Here is a 20,064-nt window from a genome sequence, read left to right on the forward strand (position 1 = left end):
AGACGTACATGAAGGAAGGCATAAAGAACCAAGAAGAAGGGGGCCTCCCATTCACAATGTGTGGCAGTGAGTCTCTAACATGGCTATACACCGGAACCTCTTGGGGAGCTATGAAGAAAATATCGATGCCTGGTTTCCACTCTGAGAAATCCTGCGTTCATTTGCCTGGGGTGGGGCCTCGGCATGCAGGGCTTTCAAGACCCGCCCCCCTTGCCGGCAGCCATACTGCACCACCACGTTCTACAGCATGACCTCTAGAGCATGCTGAGCTTCCCTATGGTTACACACTAGGGAACATCTACACAGACTGACCCAACGAATAATAATGAACCCCAGAAACATCCCTAGCTCCCTGAAGAGTTTACCACTGATTTTATAAAAGTGAAACAATACTTCACAGAAGACAGGAAATACAAATTCTACCTCCAAAGCTGTTCACTGTAGTGAGGAACAATTTGAATTAAACTATTCTACCAAGGAGCATTCTTCTCAATTACATGACTCATTTATATTATCATCTGATAGGAATGCCTGTACACACAGTTACTCAAAATTTAAAACCTAACAGAACTGACATGCAAGAGCAATGTACTATTTAAAGTGAATTCTGTTATAAGGCTTAAAAGTGGCAATGATTTTAAGAAGCTGAAATGCCATTCCAGTCAGCTCCTTTTATGGACTTTAATGAAAACCTGAAAAAAGATACCTAATGACTGTTAACGGTTTTCACAGGTGGCAGCGAGATCTGAGCTGAGGTTCCAGTCCTGTTCATTTTGCCACGACTCCTTATACGCCAATGGCTCCCCTTGGCCTTCCTCAGGGCAACTGATGGTCAGCTTTTATTGTTCCATGCATATTTCATGACAGTTTTCAGTGCGTTATCACCTGTGTAACCCCCTGCTACTCTATCCGAACTGACTTTAATGATGCACACACTTTATTTATCGAATGTTCTACGTTTCTTGGAGCCAATGATTACAGCTCTTCGCAGATACGCTGCTGAGACGGTCAATGCCATGAAAATGTAAACAAGAGCCTCGAGGCAGTGTCCCCACCCCTTTGGGAAAAATCTTCAGGTGAAGAAGAGATCAGAATAATTATGCTGCCTTCATACAGTTCGGGCACATTTGAGGTGGATTCCATGATTACATTTTTATTGCTTTGCTATTTGGGTGGTGTACTAATCATTGAGAATTTACATAAAGAAATCAAGAAAGATAAAATAGTCTTATTGAAATGTAAGGCAAAAAATAATCTAAATAAGGGTGTATCGTAACAGATGAAATGTGCTTTTGCCTTGAATATTCAAAGAATACATCAATGATACTGAAGATCTTTCTTTCTGTGATTACATCATTTTGACAATTATGGAACTATCATTTCCCATAAAAGCCAGTTGCATAATTTTCATCCAAAGAATACTACAAGTCAGCCCACTGCTCTCTACTGCATCTGATTTATTCAGTCATTACTTTGAACGATTGGCCCTTCCTGGCTCTCCTCTACTATGGCAGAACAGAAACGAACATTAGAAATTTACTTCCACGTTTCAGAGTGTCTGCCCAAACACCTGTCACTGTCTCCATTTTGCCTTCGCTTCCTTTGTAATGTGTTTCCATAGCTCCTCTACCTTGTCATGATTACAGATCACTTTGTTTATTCAATTAGACACATGTCCCTTTGAACAGTCGCTAGTTGTCAAACTCCGCTGTGGGATACATTTGAAATTACAATCAGCTCACCCCACGTTTTCGTCTACCCAACATTTTTAAAGCCACACGTATTTTATAGTTTATAGCATTTTTTGGAGCGTACTATTTCAAAAATGTGTCTAGAGTCCTAGACACTAAACCAGCTGGGGTCTCAACAAAGAACAGAGCCCAGTGTTTAAATCTGTTTTGATTTTAACAAAAATCTAATGATATATTATTCTAGTTAGTATGTATATATGTATGTATGTATATATGTATCTTCTGACCTACCCACCCATATCCAAAATCCAAACCAAACTCACTGCCATTGAGTGGATGACCACTCACAGTGGCCCTATCAGGCAGGGGAGAACTGCCTCTTTGGGTTCCTCAGGCTCTAACTCTTTACAGGAGTAGAAAGCCTTGTCTTTCTCCCACGGAGCACCTGGTTGTCTCAAACTGCTGACCTAGCAGTTAGCAGCCTGATGTGTAACCACTGCTCCACCAGGGCCCACCCATATGGTATACATATACACACAAGGAATAGCTGTGTTTCTTAACACACCTGCATATTCTAAGCACATATCATGTGTATGGAGGATCATAATCATCTTGAATTTTGGAGGTGTGGGCTTTCCTAGATCTCATTCATTATCACCTTCCTACTGGCTCCGATACAGAGCCCTGGTGGTGCAGTGGGTTAGCACTGGACTGCGATGCACAACGTCTGCAGTTTGAAACTATCAGCTGCTCCGTGGGGGAAGATGGAGCTTTCTACTCCCATAGAGTCTCAGAAAATCACAAGGGCAGTTTTATCCTGTCCTGTAGGGTCACTGTGAGTGACCATCGACTCAATGGCAGTGAATTTGTTTGTTTGTACTGGCTCATAACTTCTTGGGTAAAATCCAAGAAAGAAATGGCTAACTGGTTAAATTGTACCCCATATCCTCATAATAATGAAGATTCATCTAGATTAGAGAGATTTTACCTCCGTTTTGTTTTAAAATAACTTCTGGAGGAATTTAGCAATATGCTCAAACTGTGAAATCTAATTTTAAATCATTTCACCAAGAGCAGTGGCTAGCCCAAGTGGCACGTGACTCTGCATTTTGAAAGACCGCGCTGAAGTCCCATGTTCCACACGTGCCAGATGGAAGCTGCCTGGCTTGGGATGCCCACTGGTGGTCCAGGAGAAGCCTGAGATGATGTACGGAGCACCCCCCGTGCTCCAGAGGCCCACTTTCCCCATGCTTCCACTTCTCTGCTGCTACGCGTGGCACTGGTGACTGGGCGCTGCTCCCAGCCTGCTGCTGTGCAAATGAATTGCAACCGATGTCCTGCTGGAACATGAGGAAATGGGAAGGTTCTCCTAGGCTTGTTTTTCTTATGCGTGGCGTGCTCACTAGATCTCCTCTTGGGGATAAGGCATTTTCCAAGCACTGGCTTGGAAGCTCTGCTCTGTCATCTACTTGGTAGTTTTGTCGCAGCGAGGTCAATGCGGAATTTCAGCCATGTTTGTCAACGAGGAGGACACAGTTCCTTTATTAGGCTGTGCCCGAGGGTCGGCTATTGCCTAGCCCACCCTGACCCCGAACTGCTAGCCCACCAAGGGTTTTCCACTGCACAGTTACAGGGGAGCAGGTGCTGGGCTAGCTCGCGGTGAGATGCAGTTAGAGGGAGCTGCAGTAAGTGCTGTTTACGTCAACTTTCTTTCCCCGGCAGGGAGGGCCATGTGGGCAGGTGAGGTTCACAGAGGAGGGCTGCGGCCACTGTGGCATATTACTTGGCACCGTTGATGCTGAGGGAGGGTTGGGTTTTCAGCTTAAAACAAAATGGTGGTACTTAGGGTAAAGTGGGCTGTGACAGTGTAAATGGACCCTGTCCAGCCCCCACCAACAAAACAAAACAAAACAAAAACAAAAAACTCAACCATGAAAATTAAAAAAATACAAACAAAACCAAACTCACTGCCACGGAGTCAAGCCCGGCTCGTAGGGACCCTGTAGGGCAGGGTGGCACTGCCCTTGCGGGTTTCTGACATTGTGACGCTTGGCGAGAGCAGAGAGCCGCGCGACCCTTGCACGTTTAACTGTATTACACATTCACTGTAGCAGTCTGAACCATCCAAAGAACCCGGGGAGTCGAAAACTAGATTATTCCACCCAGACTCTGCAATGGCCTCTCTGGCTGCTTGTGGAAGGGAGGGGGCCCAGAGAGTGACGAGGGCAACGTCGTTGGTCAGGAAAGCAGTGCAGTCGTTTCTCTGGGACACTTTCTTTCCTGGGAAAGCACCTGGACACAATGCCAGAAAGACAAGCCTCTGGTGACTATAATCATACTTTTTGGGGAGACTAAGCTGGTCAGCTTTTGGAGAAATCTCGCTTTGGGTCTGTCTGCAGGATCTGGAGGAAGGGAGTCTGGCTTCCACAGAGCAATGCGGTCAAAGCAGTGTGCAATGTTCCCTTGACACATTCATGGGTCTGCTACAAGCCATACCTGTCATTCTTGCTTCCCCACCCCCCTCAGGTTATTTGTTTTAATTCCCCGCCCCCCAATAATAGACACCAAGTCAAATAACAGTACATGCAACCCAGTTTGACAGGCAGAATCTTTTTGTTTCTCAAAGTGCAGTCTGACCAAATTAGAAAAACAACAACTAGATACTTGTCAGAATAAGTTAGCTACTTAAGGATTAAGATCTATTAGGAATATTTTGGCAAAAATCAAATGGATTTTCCCATTAATTTATTATAATTATTATTATCATTAACCCATCTATCTTTAGTAAAGGTTCCCAAAGAATGTATTTGTTTATTTAAAGATTGCATCACTTGGTTATTAAAGACCATTCTACTTGACGTTATTTTGCACGAGGTGGTGCGGGCTCACACTTGCTGAGTCCCTGCAGAGTCAGAGGCTCCTAAGCAGGGCTGCAGTGAAGGCAGAGCCACCTGAAGTCTGCTCTCTGTAGCAACAAACTCCATCACTCACATTCTAAGGGGAAAGCTATTTTTGTGATGAACATATGCACATTTTAGCTCATTAGGCTTTTACAGTCCTTAAAAACATACTTTGTTTGCTTACCCATCCTAATTGCACTGTACACATAGGGTAAAAATGCTGCCTCAATGTAATCAGTTTGAAGGTGAGCAATAGGATCGTACCGTTCTGAACATCCAAGACGTGATGTTTATCCAATGTCCAGCCGCCCATGTTGGAAGCATCTAGTTCATAGCCCTGCAAAACGGCCGTCCTCTTCTCCCACAGAGTCAGGTCCAAACAAGACTCGTATTCATATCCTACCGACACTGGAACCAAAACAAGTCATAGCTCATCTCAACTATAGGTGCAAATACAATTTATTATTTTGAAAAATATGTGTTCCAAGACTATTTATAGTCATAAATATTTTACTTAGTTATGAGCATGCTTATTTTTTTATGTGAGCAGACTTGATGACATAGAAGGAAATTTTCTAAGAAAAGAACCCCAAATATGATTTTCTATTGAATTAATAGAAAATTAGTACATCTTTCCTGCCTGCCTGCTCTTTCACAAAGACATTCACAGTACATGGTGAAGTCCAGAGTAGTCAGCTAAGTAATTAAATCTAAAAATCAGACCCCAATGAAATGATAACAACTAAAAAGAATGTTTGACGTTTGAAAAATTAGAGCTATTTCATTTCTAAGAACATTAAGTTATGTCAAATATTTATAATAAGAAGAGTTAATAGAGAAAAAATGGTAGTTAGATTTTGACCATCTTTGCTTACGTTATGAAGAGACCTGAATAATAAAACTAGCAGCAAAGGAACACAAAATAATCACAAATGAAAACTTTGCGGAGTTCAAAATAAAGCAGGTATTTCCAAATTCAGCAAGTATCTGAGTAAACAAATGATTCAAGTCTGAACAATATATTAGTTTCAGAATAAAACACCTATTGTATTTTTAAGTACACCCTAATAGAATCATAATAAAAAATGTAATCCTTCAGTTATGGACGTTCTGATGTGGCTTTGAGAATTCAGTTTTGGCGTGTTTTCAGTTTTTAATGTTCTCCAAGTTTGAGTCTAAAGCTACATATATACACACACGCATACATATATGCATACATATATGCATACATATATATATAACATTTCAATATGCCCAATTTAAGAATTTTACTGTCTAATTGTTGAGTGAAACAGCTGGTTTGAGAGTGTAAAGAACGTCTTTTCACCGAGTTGATTGGTAATTTCACTCAAAGCAACTGAACTGAATTTTAAGAAACTGTTGTCTGAGATCCTGTTAAATATTCTCATGATGGCAGTCACATTAAACCTACACAGAAAACATACAGACGAGGAGGAAGACAAGGGAGTTGACGATAACATGGCCAACAATGTAGTGAAAGCAACACCCAAAAGGGCTATTGAAAACCCCAAATCTCAGAAACCTAAAATTCCTCAAGGGCATGATTTCAGCTGGAAACACTGACAATTCCTCCTCTTTGGTCCCATGAAAGACATCATTCTTTCTTCCCATGGTAGATTTAGATCATTTCTGCAGGACAACCTCACCTATGGCCTATCTGCTTAGCCATTGATTTTGCCTGGTTACAATGACATTGAGGGTAGTTCTGATTTCAAACCAATTTTTAAGACACAGAAGAAAGAGACGTACAAGGAACACTTACCAACAGCTTCAGATAAGCCATAGACTTTTTGATTGTACGCGTCTGTTTTATCCCAGATAAAAGTGTAGGCCAGGTTGGGCGAGGCAGGAAACCATTTCTGAAAGAGTCTTCCTACCACCGCGACCATGAGATGAACCTTCATTAAATTAAAGGGTATGACGGACTGGGTCATGGTGATCTTCAGAACTGATTTATACCCAGCGGCTCGGGAACTCAAGTAGGAGAGTTTCAAGTCTGTCCCAGGGATTGTCGTTTCTTCATGGAGGACCTACATTGGGAACATCAGGAGCTTCAAAATTTGGTACAATGCTTATGTCTCACCAGGGAAAATACATTTAAGAGTGCACAGTAGAGCAACGAAAACAAGGCAGTGAGGGATCACTATTCACCAATGTAAACTGAACACTGCTTGTCTTATTCAATAATTAAGACCAACTCTGTAGGCAGCCTGGTCTTTCTCTTCCTATAAGCCTCTTGTCATGTTGCTCAGGCGCCTCCTCCCTACAAGGAGGCCCGTGGCGGCTCCATCAGGCTGACGTGCGCCGACACGTCAGTGGACTAGTCCCAGTGGCTTCTCCCTAACCCATCTTTCGCCTCAGTCACCCTGGGGAATATGAGCAGACGCGCGTAAGATGGTCAGTTCAGGGTAGGGATGTGGTTTAGGCCAAAGGTCTGGCCTGCGCCAGCTGGCTCATTTACAGATTAACCCTGTGCCTGTGGCCTCATCAAGCTACGGAGACAAGAATGATAACTGAAAAAGACATGTTCATTTACATGACATCGTAGCACATGCTGGACCCAACACGAGAGGCCAAGAAACAGCAGCACCTTTTCCTCGTTAGTTAAACCGGGAAAGCAGACTTACAAGTACTTTTTGGATATGCCGATAATGGGAAGTGCTGTCAAGTGGGTTCAGACACATCACGACCCCACGTGTAAGCAAACACTGCCCCGTCCTGTCCCACCTTCCCGCCGGTTGCTATGTTTGAGTCCATTGTTGCAGCCACTGTGTCCATCGACTTCATTGAGGAGCTTTCCCTTGGGGGGCCCTCTACATTACCAAGCATGATGTCCTTTCCCGGGGACGAGTCTCTCCCTAAAACACGTCCAAAGTATGTGGGAGGAAATCTTGACATGCTGCCTTGCAAAGAGCACTTTGATCGCACTCCTCCCAGCGGATGTACTCATTCTTCTCACGGTCCAGAACATAGTTAACATTTTTTTCACTGACACCATCATTCGAAAAACATTGAAGAGCAAGGATGTCTCTTTGGGGACTAAGGTGTGCTGATCCAAGCCATGGCCTCTTCTGCATGTGAAAACTGGACAACGAATAAGGAAGACTGAAGAAAATTTGAATGATGCATCTGGATTAGATGCTGAATTATGGTCCACTTGCATATGGTGCTGGCGAAGAATACTGAAAGTGTACTGGAGAGCCTGTAACCAACCAGTAAGTCGGTCTTGGAGGGAGTACAGCCAGATGCTCCTGAGAAGTGGGGATGGTGATTCTTTGCATTGAATACTTTGGGTACATTCTCACAGGGCCCAGTTCCTGACCAGGAGCACCAGACTTGGTGAAGTCGAGGGTCGGCCCCAGAGGAGACAGACCCACATGGTGGGGTCCAACATAAACAATACCTGTGAGCATGGCACAGGACACAACAGTATTTGGTTATGTTAGAAATAAGGTGGTTATGAGTTAGAATGGAATGGGTAATCCTGAACAATTCCAAGACACCAAATTTTCTTTGATCTTCTTATGCATCGTCCAAATTTTACATGCATAGGTGGCAACTGACAGTGCCAAGGCTAAGGGCAGGCACACTTTGGTCTTCAATCTGACATCTTTTGAGCACTTTAAAGAAGTCTTGTGCAGCAGATGTGCCCAAGGTAAGACATCGTATCACCTGCTCTCTTGACTGCTGCTGCCCTGGGACTGAAGGGTGAGATACATCAGACATCCAATCGAGATGCACTGACAGCTACTGAGGATTGGAATACAAAATTGGAACAAAGGATTGGTAGTTGGAAAATATGGCCTAGGTGGCATGAATGAGGCTGGAGATTGCATGAGAGACTTATGTAAGACCAAGGACTTATATATCTTTTATTCAATAATATCAACGTTGAGTATACATGTGGACCAATCGATCTGGGGTCACAGAGATGATGCTAAATGAGCTAATATTGCAACATTGCATATCATTTGCCCCAGAAAGTAACTAAATAATTCCTGATACTTTTACAGGTTTCCGATGCTAAATGAGCTAATATTGCAACATTGCATATCATTTGCCCCAGAAAGTAACTAAATAATTCCTGATACTTTTACAGGTTTCTATGTGTGTTAATAAATGTAAAAGGCACTCACTGAATGCATATTTTCAATTGAACTTGGAGAGATAGGTTAATGTTGTTATCTACAAGAGGATTACAAGTTTCCTCAAGTTATATTAAGCTCACAGTTTAACCATGACTATGAATAATCATTCAATAAATGTCCATAAAATTTATATAGGCAGATGACAAAAATATGATGGGAAAGTATTACTTCTTTAATTTTTTAGGTTTGCTTCTTTTGAAAAATCAACTTTACACAGTCTATAATATTTTGCTAATTCCACTTCTCTTCACCAATGCTCCTCCTCATTTGGCTCGTGGCAGCAGCTTTTCATAGGCTGACTGGAGTCCTGTCAAGTGGAAGACGGTACATGCTCCAGAACCTGGTTCTCCACAAAGCATTAGCATCTCCGCAGCTTCCTCACATTGCTGCTCCGAGATTCATGATTCAGACAGAAAGGACTGCTTTTTCATGTTTAAGATACTTTAATACAGTGATTTAGTGTTCAGGAGTGTGTCCTTTCCCCTCGCTGCCCCCCACAGAGGAATGGTTTTGTGGAGCTTATTCTCCCATAGTGACCCAACAGGACAGAAGAGAACTGTCCCACAGTGTTTCCAAGACTGCTGCTACCTTTGCAAAGGCCAACAGCCCCCGTTCTCCTGCCGCCCACCCTTCACTACCTACTGCATCGCCAGGGAGTCTTTTTTATGGAGTGGCTAGCAATAATGTATTTCAGCAATTTCCAAACTGAAATACCATCAAGAAGAATCGGTGATACTGAGGGTGCTGCCCCCTCCACCCTACCCCTCTGTCTCCAAGGAAACAATCACACAGAGCAGCAGAAATGAATGGACTCCACTAACTTATGAGCTGGTCTGTGAGTGAGTATTGATACAACAAGGGATGTGATATAATAATAGATTAAGAAGGCGATGCTATTTTGTGATGCCCACCTTTCTGACACAATCACTGAAGGCAAAAAGGGCGCACAGCAAATGTGATGGTGTCCAGCTATTAAAAGATATAGTGTCTGGGGTCTTAAAGGCTTGGAGTTAAACAAACAGTCATCTAACAGGGAAGCAACAAGGTCCACATGGATGAAGCACACCAGCCTGTGTGATCACCAGGAGTCGATGGGATCAAGTATCAGACATCAGAAGACCCAAATCATAGTGATGTGAATGAGGGGGATTGGAGTAGAGACCCAAAGCCCATCTATAGAATTGGACATCCCTTCACAGAAGGGTCACAAGGAAGAGATGAGTCAGCCAGGGTGCAGTATAGCATAGATTAAACACAACATTCCTCTAGTTCTTTAGTGGTACAGATAAGAAGTCTCCACAGACAGAATCCATGACAGATAACCCCCCTCCCCCAGGAAAAATAATGGAATTAATGATACCAGGAGGGTAGGGGGAGGACGGGGGGAGAAGGAGTAGAAAGGGGGAACTGATCACAATGATCAACATATAACACCCCACCACCCAAGGGGGGACGGACAACAGAAATATGGGCAAAGGGAGACAGTGGACGGTGTTAAGATATGAAAATAAGAATTTATAATTTATCAAGTGTTCACAAGGGTGGAGGAGAGAGGGAGAAAAGAGGAGCTGATACTAAGGGCTCAAGTAGAAAGAAAATATTTTGAAAAGGATGATGGCAACATATGTACAAATGTGCCTGATACAACTGATGTTATGAATTGTTATAAGAGTTGAAGAGCCCCAATAAAATGATTTATTACTATAAGAGTCACACCAACTTACACTTTCGTAGACACATTGAGGGAACTCTATTTTAGAACTGTCATAAGCAAGAGAGGATCTAAAGATCTAGAAACATTTAGAGTTCTATTAAATTTATGGACACTTACATTTAAAATGGACCTTCCTTTTGGGGGTCATTTGGACATAGGATCAATAATTTAAACCAGCCATTGTTCTCCTCTCATCAGGTTGAACTATCAATGGGTTCGTTTGAAAGTGAGATTCTATGTCGCTAAATAATGGACCTTAAAGTGTGTAATTTATTTTCTCTTAACCTGATTTAAAAATAATTTCCTCTGAATTTACAGGTTTTCTATATGCAAGGCAGTCCTTCATTATGGAGCCATTAGGAACTTATCTTTCAACATCGCCTGTGACTATCCAGGAGTTGCTTCTCTACTCCTAACATCATGTTTTATCTCTAATTTTAATAACCAACTATTGCCTCTGTCATCATTAACCTACTTTCATGGAACAAATACCTGTAATTTAGTTCATTAAAGCATGTGTTTCTCCCATGTAATTTAACTTGACCATGTTTTTGGCATCCGTGAGAGAAGTCAATGCAGCCAGAGAGGTAAAATCAGCCATTAAGCCTACACTGCCAGCTGGCTAATATCTAAACTCAATTCTTGTCGTTGCTGCTGCCCTGGTGGGGAACACACACAGTGGAAGAGACACCAGTTAAACAGTTTCTACTTGTTAACTCAGCAACACCGGCAACGCTCTTGGAGTGGTGCATACCTTCTCAGCCTCCTTTCTGACTTGGTCCTCTTCCATGAACAGAAAACCAAATCAAAGTCAATTCTGAGTCATGGCAACTCTACAGGCAAACTCTGCTTCTGCGGATTTCTGAGGCTGTCAGTCTTTATGGGAGAAGAAAGCCTCATCTTTCTCCAGGGGAACAGCTGGTGGATTTGAACGGCTGACCTTGGGGTTAGCAGCACAACTCGTAATCCACCATGCCACCAAGGTTCTGTATCACATTAAATCACTGCACGGTAAATAGTACATTTCTAAGATCTTACTGTTTGATCCCATAGAAACAGTTCTTAAAAGAGAAGAATACTCAAGGCTGACCTTAAAAAAAAGTTGGTTATGCTGGAGTATTTGGTTCTAAGAGGACTTTAGGGTATATTTTTGGTGTAAGGCCCAAAGGTGATCTCAGGCAATAGCTTCAGGGGTTCTTCTAGCTCCATGTCTCTATAAAGTCTGGAGTACTCAGGAATGTGATATCTATCATGAACACATTCCCGCCCTTTTTGATCAGGATTCTTCTACAGACTTACGGCTCAAGCTGTCCTGGTATGGTAGCCAGACATCATCTAGTTGTTTTTTTTTTTTTATGGTTTCCTGGCAAAGGAGGCAGATGCTCATGGAAGCAATTAACTACACATTCCATCTCCTCCTCCCCTTCCTGACTTCCCTTCTTTCTAAGCCCCATTCTTGATCCTACTAAATATCTGGTCAGAAACCAAGTCCTGCCTATTCTACCCTCCAAACGTCCAATCTGTCGCCACTCTCTATTTCCACTACCTTTGTGACTGCTAGGTTTACACAGCTGAGGATATATATATATGCTGGCCTATATATGTTCCCTGACCTTCAAGCAATTAGGCAATTTGCCAGTTGAGTTAGCTTTGGGGAAATGCTGAAACACTTCAGGGAGCTCCTGGTTCCGTAGTGCCTACATAAGTGGAGTCTCCAGTGAAAAGCATTTCATGGTGATTCAAAACGTGGTGCCTTACTCGTTCAGCAGTTTCTCTACAAGGCAACTTGTTCTTATTAGCATCACACTGTTGGCCATACATGCCCTTCAATCTAGAATATCTTTTTCCTTGTTTCTGCCTAATCACTCTGTAAGGCCAACTTCCTCAATCATGCTTTCTTCCATTTCTTTATAAACTGACCTGGACTATTTGGCCATTTTGAATGGCAACATCCCTCTGTGTTTTCTTTTTCTCTTACTAAGAGTATCTGGTATACAATAGTCCCTTGGAGAACTTGACTAGATGTTTGTTGACTGATGGGTGAATGGAAAGAAGACTTCACACATTCGTGCAATTGTTGAGTACACAAAGCCCACTGCCACGTCCTGGCTTGCAAGAAATGTGCTATGTCTATAAACACATGCTGCTTTTAGGTTAAGTCTGCTTTAGACATGGCTGAAAATTTCAGTGTTATGGAAAGATAGAGCGTTGGAAAGAAGTATTAAAATAGTAATATTTGAACCTCCCAAAGTTTTAGCTCAAAGTCTGATTGCTTGTTATGCAGTAAGCTATTGAGGCGTCTTCTCTGTATTGTATTTGCACGTGAGTCTTCTCCATAATGGGTTGTTTTAGACTTCTTTTAATATCTTCTAAGGTCTAGTCTTTCCTCCCTAGGCGATCTCACCTTGGGCTTTAAGTCCATTTACACACTGGTCACTCCCAAATGACATTTTCAGTCCCAATTCTCCCCTGGACTTTTCTCTTACCCCAAATACCTTGGTTCAAGTCACTCTCACTTCTGCGGACTCCTCACAGGGCCTCCTGTCTGTATTCTTTGCTTTCATCTTTGCGCAACAAGAAGTCCGGTGTGCTCAGCATGGGAAGGATGGTTATCCCCTCAAGGAGGACATCTGCTCCTGTCACTACACTGCTTACATGCCTCGAATGGCTTCCTGCTACGCAGAGCACAAGGTCCTTGTCCTTGCCGTGACATGTGATATGACATGTGATACGTGATCTGTACCACCACCTGCGCGGCAGCTGCACATGCGGCCCCACCCCTTCTGAAGCACAGCCAAGCCCTCTGATCTTTGGGCTGCTGACCTGGCTCCCCGCTCTGCCTGCACCCCCCTTTCTCTATGTCCCTTCCTTTCCAGAAACCTCTGCTGAAAAGACACCTTGTCAAAGAGGTTGAGAGAGGTATGATCACACTTTCGACTGTTTTCCAAATTTTAAATACATCTTTTCAAACTGAACACATATTTACTCGGTTGTTTTTGGCCTCTCGCTCCCCATTTGCTGTTGAGGACAGACACTTCACAGCTCTGGCTTACTACGCCGTTCCTGTATGGCAGGTGTGTAGGGAATCTTTATGGAATGAACACAGCCTGTTGAAGCCTGAAGTTCAGTATTGTATTTAATTTTATATGACTAAAATCCACTGTTATTGTACCTAAGGTCCTACCCTTTAAAACCTGATATTTATTTCTAATTGGAAACACATGGAAAGTAAAAGAGCTGGAAGCTATTTGAGTACATAAAACTGAGTTTTCAAAGTATAGCTCTTTCTAATGAAGTGATATAGCAACACTCCCCCCACCCACACCCCCAGGCAGAGCATTAAACTTTACATAGCATGTAATGTCTGAACCACAAAATCATTAGAACTCAAGATACAATAGTGAGCTTTTCAGAGTTGAGGGGAAAGACCATCTTGAGAAGATGAGTGAGCATTTTAGGTCAAAAACTGATCTTTGGGGACACATACCAGCACCCCGCCCCAGGTGGATGAACAACAGAAACTGTGGGGGAAGGGAGGCAGCAGTTGGTGTAAGATATGAAAATAATAATAGTGATTTATAATTTATCAAGGGGTCACAAGGGTAGGAGGTGGGAGGAAGGGAAAAAAAGAGGAGCTGATACCAAGGGCTCAATAGAAAGTAAATGTTTAGAAAACAATGACGGCAACATATGTACAAATATGCTTGATACAATTGATGTATGGATTGTTATAAGAGCTTTAAGAGCCCCTAGTAAAATGATCTTTTAATTAAAAAAGCCTAATCAATCTATTTTCTAAAATATCTTTTTGCTTCCAACAATAATTAAACAGCCAGTTACTGAGGATAATGACCATTTACTAATTAGTATTTGGTTCCATGTCACTCAGGCTATCGTGTAGAGACTAGCCTTGCAAACCTTTTATGGTAAACGAATAAATGAGCAAACCTATTATTAAATAAGCAAGTTTTCCACCCTTCTCTGTTTGGTTAAAATAAGTAAACGTACCCAGTCTGAGGTATTTGGAATAGATGGTTTCAAACCCCAGCTAGAGAGTCCACTCTATACACACTCTAGCCCAGAGATGCCACCCTCTGCGTTCTATTTTGCAGAATCTGTAAGAGAGCTCTATCATTCTGTGAGCCTTTCTTAAGTTGCTTCACAAAGCACTTGATCTGAAATGGCGCTGTGCCTGCTAGCACATTCTACCTGTGTTTCGGGAATAATGGGGCTGTCTTCGGGCGAGGATCTGAAAAAGGTGGATAAAGGTGACGGCACAATGATTGGGTTGGGCCTCACAAATCCGCTCAGATCACAGCTGGGGATGTCATTCTGTTCCTTCTTCATGACCAGGGTATCCATCACATAAAAGACATTCCATGGGATCCACACAGTATGATACTGAGTGAGGAATGGGGAGCGCTCAAATACCAGCGTGAGAGAAGCCCCGCCATTTGCCACCAAGTCAAACCTGAGGAAAAAACAAGATACCTTGCGTAAATTATCTGGGTCCCGCAATAAATGGCTAACACCCACCTGTCTCCATCAGTTCGCTGTCTGAAAAAGGTAACTTTTCCTCCTAGCTTTTCCGTGAAAAGTTTAAACGCTCCATTAACATTTTTAAAACTATTCTGAGAACACTGATAGCCCCTTTATCTACAGTCACCAATTCAGCATCATTTTTCCCAGTTGGCTTTATCTATTTGTCTACCTGCCTTCTTTTCCCTTCAGAATCCGCTTAAGTTGCACACACTAGGAGATGTCACCCTGAAATTGCCCAACACACATCTTTGAAGAAAAAGAACATTCTCCTTAAAAAAAAACACCCATATTAATAGACCTTTGAAAGTAAAAGCAATTTTTCAAGAAGTCTACGAGCCTCTGACTTTAAATTTCCATCGCATGTATATTTCTGGAGTCTAAAACACGGAGCATTTCTACCCTAAAAGGTGGCAATCTAACAGTCTGGGTGATGCCCGCACGGCTAATTTTCACACGCAACATCCTTCAGACAGACAGTGTGATGGGACTCACTCACATTCCATCCTGGCGGGTAATAGTATATCCATATTCCGGGTAGTGGAAAAACGAGACATTTACACCAATAAGTGGCGTTCCATCAGCAGTTAGTACTTGGCCTCTGATGACGGATGCCAGGCTGTGGGGAATGCAGACGAATGAGAATGAACATTTGTCTTCTCAGGCCGGCATTACCATGAGTTATAGGCAATTCAACCCAAGGATAAAATCACACTATCACTTGCAATCGATTGTTATTCACAAAATCACACCTGAAATACTCCCAAGACAATGCCCTTCTTAATTCAGTGTAATTTGCAGCCTCTAGCTGCCTGTGTTCACCCCGCATCGTAATTTGCTCTTTTCTTCCTTTCTCTGGTTTGTTTCTGAGAGCGTTGTCAAGACCAGTAATTTAGAGGTAAACATTTTTAAATGGTTAACCCAAGCTTCCTTTGCATTGTCATCTCATCTGGTACTTACGTGAAGAAAAGTATACTTTCCAATTAATTCTAGGCAATACGTAAACCTGCAGGGACCAAGAAGTATGGGGTTTAAGGGGGCAATAAGGAACATTTGTGCAACAACTTTTAATCAACTGCTGGGCCGAACTGCATTAATGTTGTTAAATTACTGCAGATGCAGGCGTTCGCGTGTAAATCATCTTCTTCGGCTCAGTGAGACACAAGACACCTGCGCTCACTTACTGGGTTATTTTCAGGTCACGACGGCGCAGGAGAGCCCCAAACAGCGCACGCAATCTCACTGCCACGCCGTGAGCGGTTCCATTACATTAATTCATAATTTATATTATTTAGTGAGCTCAGCTAAAAAAATACATATTGCGCTCCTGTTTTGCCTTTTGGGGTCTTTTCATGGCTTCCTTGGAAACACTCCCCACTGCGCTGGCGGGATCGACTAGTTAATGAAGATTTATCGACGCCGTGCACGGAAGGTCCCGATCCGTCTGCGCTATCGAAATTGACCAAGCAGGCGAACGGAGTCGGAAACGCTGGAAAACGCGGCTTTGGTGAGGACTACGCCGCCGAAGGAGGAAAACTCACCTGTGAGAAGGAGAACGAAAGGCACCACCCCCCCTCCCCCCCAACCTCACCCACCCCACCCCTGTCAGCGCTTCACTCCAGGTGCGCGGTCACCTGGCGGGCAGGGCAGCAGGACAGACAGACACATTGGCCCACTCACCTTCTGTTGAAAGGGCTTTCTCCGGGGATGACGTGGGTGCTCTCGGAGCCGATCAGAAAACTGATGCGATCGTAGAAGGGCTTGGCAGCTTGTTGAGACGGCGACTGCAAACTTTGGCTAATGATGTCCTGAGGATCGGGCAAGCCCCGGCAGTATGGCTGATTTTGGCAAGAACTCTGTAAGCAGCAATCGGGGTCCATGCAGTCCACGAGCCCATCTGCAGGGTGCAAGGCAACCACTGGGTGAGGAGGCGGTCCGTTTGTTCACCGCAGGTGATCGCCCCTCCCGCGCCCGCCCATTGCTTACAGGCGGATTTCCACAATGGACACTTTCGAAGCCCGATGAACTAGACATCTAGTATCTGCGGTGGCTTCCATGGACACTAAAGAGCTGAACTGAACACGGTTTTCAAATGATCACATAAGGGTGACTCCCAATCACATATAAAATATTACTGTTGGACCAATCTGAGTGGTGAGAAGGAATGTGGTTTCATCGCAGCGGTGATTAAAACAACAATAAAACCAAACTTGTGGCTGGCGAGTTGCTTTATGGACTCACGGGTGGTTTCACGTGCTGCCCAGTAGAACCATTCCCTGGAGTCTCTTGGGCGTGATCTTTTTGGAGGGCTGATGCAAAGGAGCAAGGCCCCCAAGGTGGATGACACAGCGGCTGCAACAATAGGCTCAAACGCAGCCTCCTGGGGACTGTGCTGTTGTGTTGTACACAGCCGTGTTGCTATGAGCTAGGAGTGACTGGCGGGCCCCTGACAGCAGTCTTGACAGAAGTCAACCACCAGGCCTTTCTTCTCCGGTTCTCCTGGGTGGGTCCCAACTGCCCGCCTTTTGGGTGGTAGGAGGTGTAGATCACATTGTTTTTTTTTTGGTAAAGAGCGCCATTCAGTCCTGTACCTTGGAGAACACACACTAGGAACTAACACAGTACGCGTGTGTGGTAAATAGACAGGGGCCTACCTGAGGTACAGGTCTGAAATTTTAAAAAGGGCAAGAAAAAAAAGTGGCTGAAAATAAAAACAAAGTCTTTGAAAAAATGGATGAGATTCACCTGTTTTCCTTCAAGTAAGCGGTGCTCCACGGAGGGCAAGGGAAAGTGTCTGAGATAAAATAAAGGCAGTGCCTACATTTCAAACTAGAATCTGAATTCTTAGTATGGCTCCTTTGAAATGGAGGTATTAATTTAAAAAAGGGCAAATGTAAATAGGATTTAAGATAAGAAATTATTAGATTTTCAAGTATGGAAAGATGAGCTATATAGTCTTAGTGATATAAAAGGAATAATGTGTAGAAGAATTTCCTACAGAAAAAGAAAAGCTAAAATTACAATCAATAGTCCACATGTGTACTTTGTCTAAAGCATGTAAATCAACCTATTAGTGGACGAGTGTGTTCTACACATGACGATTTGGTGTTAATTTCCTTTAAGGTAATTGTTGAACGGCTGACACATGGGTTTTGATTTGTTTGGCAATTATATTTCTCTGAAAGTAATACAAAGTTAGTTTCTGATAATTTTAGTCATGTTCGGGAGTGGTGACAAAAATAGTTTTAAACTCTTCAAATCTAAGTATGAGGTCTTGGTATGGCCTTGCTATGTTAAGTTCAGTTTAAATATCCAAATGATCTATATGTTTTATTTACCCATGTGTTCTTAAATCACTTTCATTAAAAATAAAAATACACTATAGCCACTTTATTTGATTACGGCCAGTCTTATTAGTTGGATGCCAATTGTTCCTTCACTGTCTGATATCAAACAAAGATCCCTGCCACCCCCAAGTCTACAGAGGATTCAATAGCTCATTCTAGAAAGTAGGCAAGAACAATACAAGAAAGATTCAAACAAACAAAAGTAAAACAAGAGGCGAGGGGCTTAGGTGCACTCGCTCAATGCCCTTAGGCGCTTCTGTCCAAGAAGGATATAGAATCGCTTTCCATTTCCTTTCTAATACTCCTGTCTTCTTCCTAAGGCAGTAGCTCCAGACTTTCATTTGCGCACCCAGCCTTCCCAAACCTCAGCCCGTGTACATATCGCCTTTATACTGGGCTCAGAAATGTCCGTGTAACTGAACACGTCTAACCAGGAACTATATTCAAAAAAGGGGAGATTCTGTCTCCAACTGCCCAAGTTTGAAGCTGGGAGGCTGGGATTGCTATCCCTGTTTTGCCACCATAAGAGAAGCACTTCTCTGGGAATGAAGCTGTCCCAATGACAGCTGATCCACACCTGGAGAGAGTAACAAAGCGACATTTTTAGGATTTCCGCAGTAAGATACACCTGTTCCCTTGGCTTTTTCACAGCAGTTAAAAGAAACCAAGCAATTTTCTCTTTCTTTTGACCAGTTTAGATTGGATTTTTTGCCAATAAAAGAGACCTATTTTACCCAGACTCAACTCCCTTCCTGCCATTGAGTCAATTCTGACTCACAGCAACTGTACAGGACAGGGTAGAACTGCCCCTGGGGTTTCTGTGTCTGCAACTCTTTACCGGAGCAGAGAGCCTCGTCTTTCTCCTCCAAAGACGCTGGGGGTTTCAAACTGCTGACCTTGTGGTCACTACACCACCAGGGCTCCTCCGGTAGCTAAAAATTGCCTCCCTGCTTCTCTTATAGTTGAAGGAGAAATATAATTTTCTTAGCCAAAAGGCCATGAAGGTGAACCCTGTTTAAACATTTCCCAAAACTTTTAGTGGGGAGGGGCAGATATGACCCCATTCTGCATACTTGTTTTTATAAGGGTCTCTCACTCATCGCCAACGAGTGGAATGCAGCTAGCAGTGACCCTATCGGACGGAGCAGAACTGCCTCTGGGAGCTTCGGAGACGATAAATCTTGATGGCTGAAGAGAATCTCATCTTTCTCCCTTGGGGCAGCTGGTAATAATGTCTTGCTGCTTTTCTTTCAAAGAATAGGGGCACCATTCTCTAAAGTAAGACTCACATCTGTAAATTTTGAATTTAATGGCTCACTATCATTTTTGGCTTAAAAAATAAACAATTTCAGTAGCGATTCATAATTATATGTTGGGGTTCTCATGAAAAAAATAATTAATATCTGTTGCATGCTATATATATGTATACATACATACATACATATATATATAAATTCCAGAGTATTTTGCTTTGTGGATTTAGAACGTGAGAGCAAGTTAGCACAGATATCTGATGCTCTAGAAGGCTTTCCCTGGATATTAATTCTTGAAAAGAAATAGAAATGATTCAAAGGCTCAAGGCCTTCCAAATATTAGATCTCATCTTCATTAACCTAGTAATTTAAGGGTTAAATGCTCTTCGCCCTCTCCCCCAGCTCCTACTACTCCCACAGTGTCTTCCCCTAGGCAATCTATGGTACAGTT

General features: G+C 42.9%; 1 protein-coding gene across 7 annotated transcripts in view; it reads right to left on the minus strand.

The window, feature by feature from the left end:
- The window catches only part of TENM3 (teneurin transmembrane protein 3), a 710,639-nt gene that overhangs the window by 74,166 nt on the left and 616,409 nt on the right, over positions 1-20,064 (minus strand). For all 7 annotated transcript variants that reach the window (XM_075556851.1, XM_075556855.1, XM_075556853.1 and 4 more), the window contains 5 exons: positions 16,694-16,910; positions 15,513-15,632; positions 14,684-14,945; positions 6,375-6,642; positions 4,856-4,999 (listed from right to left, as the gene is read on the minus strand). In XM_075556851.1, the coding sequence (XP_075412966.1) occupies positions 4,856-4,999; positions 6,375-6,642; positions 14,684-14,945; positions 15,513-15,632; positions 16,694-16,910 (1,011 nt within the window). The remainder of the gene's footprint in view (positions 1-4,855; positions 5,000-6,374; positions 6,643-14,683; positions 14,946-15,512; positions 15,633-16,693; positions 16,911-20,064) is intronic.

Source organism: Tenrec ecaudatus, chromosome 8 (genome assembly GCF_050624435.1).
Source record: "Tenrec ecaudatus isolate mTenEca1 chromosome 8, mTenEca1.hap1, whole genome shotgun sequence".
Lineage (NCBI taxonomy): Eukaryota > Metazoa > Chordata > Mammalia > Afrosoricida > Tenrecidae > Tenrec > Tenrec ecaudatus.